Consider the following 10,671-nt stretch of genomic DNA (forward strand, 5'->3'; position numbering starts at 1 on the left):
GGGAAAGGGCAACACTTGTGAACAAAGGAGCACAAAGGGAATCTGGGATAAGACTGAGGCACTAGGTCCAGACAACGGTGGGGGAGATTAGCAGGGGGGGTAGCCATGCATATTGCAGAGAAGTCTGAGCAGGGGTGGGAGAGGATTGTAGCTGGAAGGCTGTGGAGGGAGCCTGAAGTGAAGCATATGTGGTGTTTCAAATGCAACAAAGAGCTGAGATCTGTGCAGGGCTCATAGGGAAGAGCTCCTCACAGAAAGTCCCAGCAGAAGACAGTCAGTAAAGTGTTCTCCAGGTGCAGCACTCACAACAAAGTGGGAAGAACTTGGGCTGAAGGTAGAAAGGCTCAGCTGGCCTGGCCCTGTGAGCCTCTGAAAGCAGGTATAGAGCCAAATATACTGGAGGGCGAAGGAGGAAGGTAGGTAACCACCCAGATCATCTAGCTGGAGACTTCAGGGAGATCCCCATGCTCCAACCACTCAACATGCCTTGGGGATCTGTAGCGCTAGATGCCAGCTCCACGAGAGGGTAGGGAAACAGCTACCTAAACCGGTCCCTGGTCCAGTCCATTCAAGGGGAGAGGATCACTGCTCCTCAGCTTCCAGCTAATTTTCTGCTCATTGGCAATGTCCCCCACACTCAAACAGCTACCCCTTCCCTGCTCTTGGGCAGCTCTGCTTATGGGGGAGACCATCTCCACAATTTGCCTCCCGTATCCCTTATTCTCCACTAATGGCACATGTAGCTCCCTCTGACTTGTGTGTTGGGGGGCCAGGGATGATGAAGCTGTGCCTCCCCTTAGGTTCTCCTGGTCCTGGTTCTGCAGATGTTGCCCCATGGGTGTAGAATTAAACAGGACTGGATGTTTGGATGCCTCTAATTCAAAAGGCTCTAGTCTGGCACCTGCACACTCTGTCCATTGAAAAAGCACCTCTATCATGTGCTTCAGATAGACCTGAAGGCTGAGGGGGAATCTCAGTATGCTCCCGGGCCTCTGTGCTGAGATGCCCACAAGGAGCCCAGTGGGGACAGTGAATCTGGCTCTGTGGATGCTGAGGTGTTTGTGCTGCAGCAGAGATGGTGGAGACCTCTTGTCTGTGTACCACAGTGTTAAAGGAGAGAAGTCTCTGACTAGGGGCAGATCAGGAGGCAGCATGAGCTGTGCTGGTTCTCCTGGGGGACTTATATCCCCTGGATTTCAGTCTCCAGTAAGAGCATCCAAGGGCAATGTGCTAGGCTCCTGAGGCCTTTGGTCTGAGAATTACCTGTTCTTTCCCCAGAGCCCCACCAAGTAGACACCAGGTGGCACTCTTGGGCTGGGTCTGCTGCTTTCACCAGGGACCTGAACACTTCGGCACAGAGGAGCTCTGTGCTACTTAAACTGTCTTGTGAACTGCAGTAGGAGCGAGCTGAGCTGTGGAGCACTGATCGCAGCACCCAAGTGTCACCATAGCAAGGCTCTGTGCTCCCCCAAACCTGAAATACCAGGGTGTGAGAGGGGACCCATCAGCTTGACACTATAGTTAACCAAGGGAAGTGCCAAGCACAGTGCTGCTCCTCACAGTTTAGAGCTGTGTGAAATGGGAACTGTCAGGCAGTTATCTGGCTAGTGAACTTCTCCACAGCACTGCCTACTTGTATTACTGGGACCCCAGCAGGATGAGCAGCAGGGTCTTCCCAGCTAGGATTTTAACCTTAGCTGGAACACACTCTGAGGAAATTGCCTCACTATGTCTAGAAATGAGAAGCTAGTTCTATTTAGCCAGGCTGGTGCCCCAGCTCTTTTTGACCCTCCCAAGGGACCAGTGCCCCATCTCTATCATGTTGCCCTTGTGCAGGCACCTTTCTGCCACATTGAATACTCCTCTGCCCACTGTATATGGCAAACTGGCTCTTCCCCCAAGTGCCATCCTCCTTACCTTTGTTGGCACAAGCCATCCATTGCAGGGGGGTCACGTCGTAGTTGTGCTGCCCCACGGAGAAGGTGAAGACACGCACCTGCGAAAGGAAGAGACAGTTTAGTGAGTGGGACAGCCCCAGAGAGTTGTTAACTGCCCACCTCCCTATGCTGGGCTAACTGGCCTGGCTGAGCTTAAGCATCGACAATGGCTAGATCCTAATGCCAGACAAATCTGAACTAGAGGAGGCACCCAATTTAACAGGGGAGGCAGCGGACCAATGGAGCAATCCACCATCAGCATCTGCTGATGGTAAAGATCTGTTGACATCAAGATCTGTTACAGCTACCCATGTCTTTTTTGCTCTTACTGGCTTCCCAGACGCTGAGTGGAAAAGAACATGAGGAGCATATGATGTCTGACTCACACCTAAAATTTGTGGTGAGGTCAGTGAAATGAAGCAAATCTTTTAGGACCCCTGTGAGGTGGCTTTTAAGGGCAGGCTGAAATGGGATCAGCCTTGAGCAAGGTTCATTGGGGATGTCCCACACTAGGTAAGGTTTGCCAGATCTTGGTGGACTCTTCTCAGGCCACACAGTATCACTGCAGAAATAACCACCCCCTTCCTTCTCTCAAATAGCTTTGTGCAAAGCTAAATCAGTAGTTGCCAGGCCAAGCTATTCTGGAGATAAGCAGGGACACATTCAGTGCTAAGAGGTTTCCAGATGAGACTTGCTCCTGTTGGAGCTGTAAGTTAAGGCACTGGCCCAGAAGCAGAATGGGCTTGAAGTTCATTGAGGTACCTGGGGGAGGCCTGTGAGCACCATGAATGAACCCACAGGCCTCAGGAAGCTGGTGCCAGTGGACTGGCACAGGCATGTAGGCACAACCCTCCTGTCTCTGTCTGGGATCGGCTCTCCATCCCTCCCTCTTGCCCACTGAAAGTTTCCCTTGGCACTGCCCCTCACCTCCCTCAATGTGGAGATCTCCCATCCCTCTCTAAACCTGGATTCCCTGCCTACTCTTGCTAGGGCCAGGGATGCCTTTGTATTCCTCTGCTTCTGAGCCTGGCAGTCCCATAGCAATAGGTTCCTTCCCTATAACAATGGCCTGTGCAAGGACACTTCACCCATCTTCTTCCTTGGCACTTCAAGGTCAACACAGGCAATAAAACAGTGCTGGCATGTTAGCCGCCCCATTAAAGGGGCAGTGGCTCAGTACAGGAGCAGGCGGGCAGTGAGAGTGGATGTCTAAATAGCTCATGTCAAATGAGGCGGAATCTGGCAATAAAACTGGAGGTGGCTGTTTCCCCTTTCCCCATGACCGAGCTGGAGCATGGCAAGGTGTCTGTGCAGCTCTACAGGATCACACCCAGGCAGTGCTCCTGCTCAGCCTTGGCTCTCTGGAACAATTTTGAAGCTCCTGCTCATGAAGGGCAAAGCAAGGGAGAGCTGGAGGAAGTTGCCTGGGTTACACCACCTATGCTTGCTGCCCATCCTCTCGCCGGCACATCCAGTGCGGTGCTTTGCTGGAGGAATCTCACTGTACTTCGCAGTTATGTCTGTATCTGCCTTTCTTCAAGCCCTTGGGGTAGGTCTCTGATGCAGACTCTCTGCCTCAAGCCAGTGCGACACAGAGGAGGTCACTTATGGGTTAGCCAATTGTCCCCTAACTCAGTGTTTCTCATCCCAACATTGTGTGCTGCGGCACAAAAATGTGCTGTCAGAAATCAACAGGTGTGCCGTGGAATTTTGCCATGGCAATAAGCTACAATGAGCTATAATAGGTATGAGGATGGGGAATGTCTTAAAAGGCGTGCTGCAGAAAAAAAATTATTAATATAAGTGTGCCTTAGGCTGGAAAAGGTTGGGAAACACTGCCCTAACTCCAAGATTCTGCCCAAGCTCTCCCTACTCAGCTTGCCCCTAAGCACCCTTCCTTTGAAGATCTCACAAAGACTGGGTCTGCCAACAGGCTTTAGGGCTCCCCTGACCTCAGAGCTTGGCTGAAGCTGCTCTGAGTTTGGCAGAACACTCTTGGGTATTGAGATTGTGTACGCCAGCACCAGGGACAGTGCAGACAGGGACAGTGCAAGCTTCCCTTCCAAGGCACCTTGGGAGGGATCAAGTCAAGGCCTTGTCTACACCACAGGTTGGCTCCATGTCAGGATAACCCCCAGGTCAGATGGAGTACACTACAATTCATATCAGAGGGCCATACTCTATCCCCAAGTACCAGCAATGGTGGCTGGAATTCACAGAGCACCTCAGTGCAGGCAGGACATTGGCCTCATGGCTTCTCTCCAGAAAGCACCACACAACTGCTGAGTGGCCTTTGTGCTGCTGCTCTTCTTTTCCTGGAGAGCAGGCAGAGAACTGAGAACTCACTTGACACAGGCCACCATGACAGTGGATTCTGGTCATCAATGACCTTGACTCAGAAGGCTGCCAAAGTCATGGCTACCTCAGTGAGGATCACTGGTAGGGACCAGCTCAGTTTATTACAGCTCTCACCTACCAGATCAGCACTCTGAAGCCCTTTAGTCTGTGCTTCCCTTCTAAGTGTGATGCAGCAATGAGCACATGCAGCATCATGTCTGGTCGTCATCCCACTGAAATCAATTGGGCTACACGGGATGTCTATTCAGGAAAGACTTGGAGCACTAGTGCTTGGAGTGCTCCTTTGTGGTACAGTACTAATTGTAAAGAGGAAAATACAGGCTCGTTGTAGCTACTTGACATGAGTGGCAAGACTCCCAGAATCCTCTTGGGTGAATGGGAATAACCCCAGATTGGCTCATAGCTGATGTACAGTTCACTTAGCCCTGTAGTCTAGCAGAGCAACAAGCCAAAGCAAAAAGTCCCAGTAAAGGCAAAACAAGAAACCAACCTTGGAAATAAAGAGCAAAACAGGTTGGTACTGTCTAAGGTTGGCCCCAAGTGTAAAAGAAACTATAAATTTTGCTTAGAAAGATAAAGCTGCCTAGAAAGATAAAGTAGAGTAGCAACTACCTAGCAACGGTGATGTCACACTAGCAACGAAACAGCATGTCTTTCCCTCTCTGCTGGACTGGGTCCCAAGAAACATTAAATCAGCACAGAGACACAGCGACCCAGGATCCTTGCCCCTAGCACAGTCAGCTGATGGGAAGACTCTAGTTAAACCCACCCAAGATTGCTGCAGCATGATGAGATTTAACATGCATAGCGTTGTTGTTTTTTTAACTTGTGTATGTGTAGCTAATAAAGCTTTGCTTGATCTTTAATCTGACAGGTGTGCTGTGGTGTGCTGGCCCACTCCCACCTCTGAGGGGTAGTAAGTTAGGTTCTAGCCCAACACTAATTACTACAGGAAAGGCCTAATTGGAAGTTACCTGACTCTTTACCACAGAGCATGTCTGTGCTAGGTGAGCGGCACAGCAAAATGTGGTAGACTGTTAGCTGCACACCTCAGCTCTTCCCTTGCAAAAAATAATCCAAGCCAATGTGTGTGCAGAACTCCATGAGGTTAACCATTTCCCACCATGTCCCATAGGATAGAACAGAAGTTTGATTGCTTCAGTGCTCCCCAATGAGGAATGAGGCTTGCAAAGGTGCATGCGGAGAGAAGGAGGGGGCTGTCATTGTGCTGCAGTGTCTGCTCTTAAATCCAGGGAGACATTTCCCTGCCCCCAGCTGTGCTAATGTGATGCACACACAGGTGGGAAGCTTTTCTCTACCCAAGGGTATGCTTTTGCCTTATCAACACGAGGCGTTATCTCACCCAAACCTTCATTGTAGATTTGCAAAGAATGAAAGTTGGAGTGTGTGTAAATGTTAAATAGGTCAGAATTCAGGCCCACTGTCAGATGCTCAGAATAAACCTCTTGGGATACAGAGGGAGACAGAAATGACTGGTAACTGCAGATTAAAATTAAACTGGATATTTAATATCTGCCTTTAAATGCAGCACCCTAAAGGGCTGTTATGTAACCTCAGCAAAAACAAGTCCGCTGTGGAGGCAGCTGTGAACTTCAGTGCCTCCTACTGGTAGCATCTGGGACTGGAACAGCTGAGAGCTCCCTCAGTCAATGCTTCTGTCCCACTCCCTAAAGACTAGGAGAGATTGGGACAACGGTAGCCAGGAACTCCCCCACTGTCTGTGCTACTGCTTTGGTCTCTAGCATTGCATCTGCTGACAAATGAAGTAGCTGGAAGTTTTGTAAGAGTCAGCAATCCCACACCATTCCTTGCACAGCCTCCTGCCAGGAAAGGCTTGGACAAGAGCCCAGTAAACAAATCCAGAGCAATGTAATGGCCGCAGAATCCCAGGTGTGGTAAAACCTGCATGGTTCATTTTGGTTTAGGAAGCAAGCCACCTCACCATGTCGCAGTGTTACAATGGGATAGTGATGCATCACTCCTCAGGCTCTAGAGCAGTACTGAGGCTATTGCCATTCCAGGGTGAGGGGCTCAGCTCACAACACTCACCGTTTTATTGGGCCAGTTGTACTTCTCAAACACATCTTGGACTCGGTCTTCTCCACCATCCGTGAACATCATGATCATCTTGTTGCAGTTGGCTCGGGTGATGTTGGACTGCAACCAAGAGGGAGACAGTGAAGTCAGGCTTTGGAGCTGTCAGGCTTGCTAGAACCAATCACAGGGTCAGAGAACATGTCTCCAGAATATTCCCGGGTCAAAGCAGGCCTGGGCCTTTGCCAGAAAGTGCTTTACATATGGTATGTCTATTACAGGAGGGGCTGGTAGCACTGCCTACTTTGCAGTTCTGCTGACAATTTCCATTAAAAGACCTGGCTTTCAGCTGCATATAACGTTTTGAAGCTTTAGCTCTTTGGCTCAGAAGTGCCTGAGAACAAGGCTAAGGGGAAATACACTGTTTTGTCTGTATTAAAAAATTTTGGCAACCTTTCCTCTGCTGCTCCCATGCTTTGCATCAAGGATTTAGTGGAGGAGGGACCTTTGTTTTAAGGATGTGCCTTTTACCATCCCCATGAAACTCAGCCCAAATTTAGCCTTTGAAAAACCACACACTAAACATGCTCAATAGATGCTTCTTCCATTTCAGCAGTCAAATTCTTTTAAGTTTCCATCCTCACTGAGAATGCTCCATTCCTTCCTAGCTTCTAGTGGTGACCAGGCTGCATATAGATCACAGGGCTGGAGGTGTTGTCTAATCCAATCCCCCACACAAAAACAAGATTTGCTTTTCCAAACCATCCACACCATCTCCCCAGAGCAACTGTGTGTGTTCCAGCCCAGCACTTCAGGGACAAGGCTGGATTTTCCTTCCACCTGGTACTCCCAAATGCACCCTATCATGGCAGAAGGACTGAGAGGAATGAGCCATTTTCTTCTGTTTTCTCCATGACCTCTCACATGGCAACTAGATAGCACAAAAGCAGCAGCTGTCTGGTCTAACGTAGAAGGGAACAAGGCAGACCATGAAGAGAGGAAAGGTATGCAATGGGAGAAGGAATCTGCAATGCCCCACTTCTAGAAGAAGCTGGGGCTGCAGTAGCTTGAAACATCTTGGCAGCCATCAAGATTCCTGCCCCCTGTACCTGATTTTTGGATGCTCAGATGATGACAGTATCACATACCCCAAATCTACCCAAATCAAAGTTCAGGACTGTCGCCCAGTCTCCTAGTGAGGAGTGGGAAGGTGAATGGAAGAGCAGTGTTGTTTTGAATCTCTGTAGATGCACTATTCAACACAATGTTCTGCACACAAACAGGAGTGTGAATGTTTGTATGTGTAAGTGCAAGGCTACACCAGAGAGGTAGGGTGTATGTGCAGAAGTGTACTTGTGAGTGCATGTGTATGTCAGAGGCAGGGTAAGGTACTGTGAGCGCACAGCAGTGTGTGTGTGTGTGTGTGTGTGTGTGTGTGTGAAGGAGGTGGGTATGTTAGGCCATGTGTGCGTATGTGTATGTGCAAACCAGAGACAGATTATTTTGCACCTCCACTGGACTCACCCCAGGCTGCGATGCTGGCTGTGACAAATCTGTTTTCTGCGCCTGTTTCTCCAGGGGTGAAGGTGGTGCAGGTGAGCGGGGAGGAGAGGAGGGGGGAGGGGGGTGCCTGTCTGGACGGAAATTATGTTGTGGCTATTACTGCTCAGCTATTAATAGGGCTATTCATCTTTATTTTTCCCGACGTCATGGCGGCCCATCTGAGCCGAGCCCTTTCAGAGTGGCCCTGCTAACTTTTAATAAAATGTAAGAGGCAGCAGCAGCACCTGTGAAAATTTAAATTTCAGTAACTGAGGCACGTTGTTTATCCAGGGAAGGCTGCAGCAGCTACACAGGCAGGCCCCCACACCCAGGACAGCTGGGTTGGGTACTGCCAGCTGTTGCTGGTCTCATTCAGTGCTTGGCAGTTGCTTGTGATCCTGGGCAAGAGCCCTAGGAAGGGGCATCTCTGGAAATCCGTCGTTGAAGACCATCTTATGGAGCCACTGGAGGGAATGGTAAAGAGTGATGCCAATTAGGTGCTCCCAGTATCTCCAGCCCCAGCCTCTCCCAGCAGGGTGGGGGAAGCAGGGCAGGAGTGTTGGCTTTCGGGTGGTCCCAGCTGCCCCAGACCCAGTGACAGCAGGTGGAACTGCAGGGTGTGAGGCAGGTGTACTGGTAGTGGGGAGCTCCTGGATATGCTGCTCCTAATCTTTCCCAGCAGAGGGAGCCGTTGAGAATTATAGGCCACCTTTATACCCACATTGCTTCATCTCTGAGATCTGACCCCACCTGAAGATTCTTGCAATTCTCTCCAATTCAGGGGAAATCTGCAAGCTCATACACATGCAGGCTAGAAAAGGGTTTTCTATGAGTCTGACATCCTGGCACAAGACTGTGAGACTTGATTCTAAATCCCAGGGCCCACTGTCTTTTTCTCAGATAAGTGACAGAAAGGCTAATTGTTCTGGACTTTTATATGATGGAGCTGGGGGCTGTAGAACTCAGAACCAAGGAAGGTCTAGCCACAGCTAATTAACTCTGGTACAAAGGTTACAGAGCAAAGTTTCCAGCAGGGACCCAATCTTTTCATTGCATGATGGCTGCTTGGATCTGAGGCTCTGGCTCACATCCAGAAGTGAAGAGATTTTGGAAGGAGGTTCTACAGGAATGGCCCAGTGGGCACATCTACACATGCATTAATGCGCCATAGTTACTGAGCATTAAGTTTAGTACCTGTAAGAACAGGTACTAACTCAATGCTCAGTAACTGGCGCTACTGCACAGTACTGCCAGTGCACACCTTTTTTAGTGAAGCTAATGCTCAGTAGATTACTTCTAACTGCCGTGACACGCTACTGCACAGTAGAATTAGTCTACTGCGCATTTAACATTTTGTGTAGATGCATCCACCATGGAAGGGCTGGCAGAGCTACTGCTGAAAGGAGAATGCCATTTTCCTTTTTTAAATGAGTAGAGCAGCTCTGTGGCACGGTTCTGTGATGATGAAGAAGGCAGGGCCAAAGAGATGGTTATGGTATAAAGAGAATAGTATCAGTGCCAGTTGGATCTGATTCAGGCCACAGGAGAGGCCCTTAGTGAAGGCACAGGACCTGGAATCCAATTCCACATGCATTTAAACAAAGGACCAGCAGCCCAGACAATGACTGATTGATGGAGGTGACCATCCAACATCACCCTGAGGGGCACCAATGATGATCAAGTTATCTTTCTGCAAGTTGGCGAATGGGGGACAGGAGGCCTGAGTATGTTCACCTGCTGCATGGAGATTCAAGGATGGTCTCAGCTAGGTTGAATTCCCCATGTGGAGGAGGAGACCTGATGGCAGAAGGGCTGATCAAACCCCAAGCCTCTCTCCTCAATGTTCAAAACCCTTGAATTGTTGGAAAGATGAAGATTCAGAGCCACCTGGTAGAGTCCCAGTATCACCTGGGAACCTCAGGTCAGGGTCTTAGAGCTCCCACTCCAAACCCACCATGGAAGGGCTGTCAGAGCTACTGCTAAAAGGAGAATGCCATTCTCCTCTTTGAAATGAGTGGAGCAGCGTCTTACCAGAGTCTTAGTCATGTAACTGCCAGGGACTTTGTCCGGGCACAGCTGCTCCTTTGCACTCTCTGGATTTGGGTCCCAGTACTCCCTCCCAGATGTCCCCAGGCCGTAGTCTCCCTTTGGATCCCCTGGTTCAGGGTCCTAGTGCCCCCAAGTCTGATTCCTAACCTCCCACCCCTCCAGAGGCCCCATTTCAAGGCCTTCCTTTGAACCCCCTGGGTCTTAGTTCCAGGCTTACATTTTGCAGCTGGTCAAAGGCATACTCAAAGCCAGCCTTGTAGTCAGTTGTCCCCTTGGCCACCATCACCTGCACGTCCTCCTTAAAGACCTTCTTGTTGCGGATGTTTGCCTGGACCAGGTGCTTGAAACAAGACACAGGCTTTGCCTTCTCATTAAACTAGGGAGCAAGAGAAAGAGAAAAGGCAGAGGTCACAAAGTGTGAGTGTAGGGGGAGCTGCTGCAGAAACACAACAATGCCCAACTAGCAGGTAGCTGGCTCAACAGAGGAGACAGGAGTATAATGACAGCCTTGCCTTCCCTGAGACAAGTTCCTAGTTGGTTATAAATCAAAACTCCTGACACCACTCAGCACTCGTAACTTATGGGACTTCTCCATGGGGCACTTATCAGCTCACTGTACTTGTTGTGCTAAAAATTATTTCGCCTACTGCTGTACCTGAAGTGGCTGTGATGGATCCATATCAGCTTAAGTGCCAATAGACTGTCTGTAATTAAATAAATCCTGCCGAAA

At 49.7% G+C, this 10,671-nt stretch overlaps 1 protein-coding gene across 1 annotated transcript in view; it reads right to left on the bottom strand.

Moving 5' to 3' along the window:
• The window catches only part of CACNA2D2 (calcium voltage-gated channel auxiliary subunit alpha2delta 2), a 750,433-nt gene that overhangs the window by 94,338 nt on the left and 645,424 nt on the right, over nucleotides 1–10,671 (bottom strand). Inside the window, exons 11-13 of the mRNA XM_025204332.1 lie at nucleotides 10,159–10,317; nucleotides 6,366–6,473; nucleotides 1,918–1,996 (exon numbers count right to left, since the gene is read on the bottom strand). Coding sequence (XP_025060117.1) covers nucleotides 1,918–1,996; nucleotides 6,366–6,473; nucleotides 10,159–10,317 — 346 coding nt within the window. The remainder of the gene's footprint in view (nucleotides 1–1,917; nucleotides 1,997–6,365; nucleotides 6,474–10,158; nucleotides 10,318–10,671) is intronic.

The sequence above is a fragment of the Alligator sinensis genome, unplaced genomic scaffold (assembly GCF_000455745.1).
Source record: "Alligator sinensis unplaced genomic scaffold, ASM45574v1 scaffold858_1, whole genome shotgun sequence".
Classification (NCBI taxonomy): domain Eukaryota; kingdom Metazoa; phylum Chordata; order Crocodylia; family Alligatoridae; genus Alligator; species Alligator sinensis.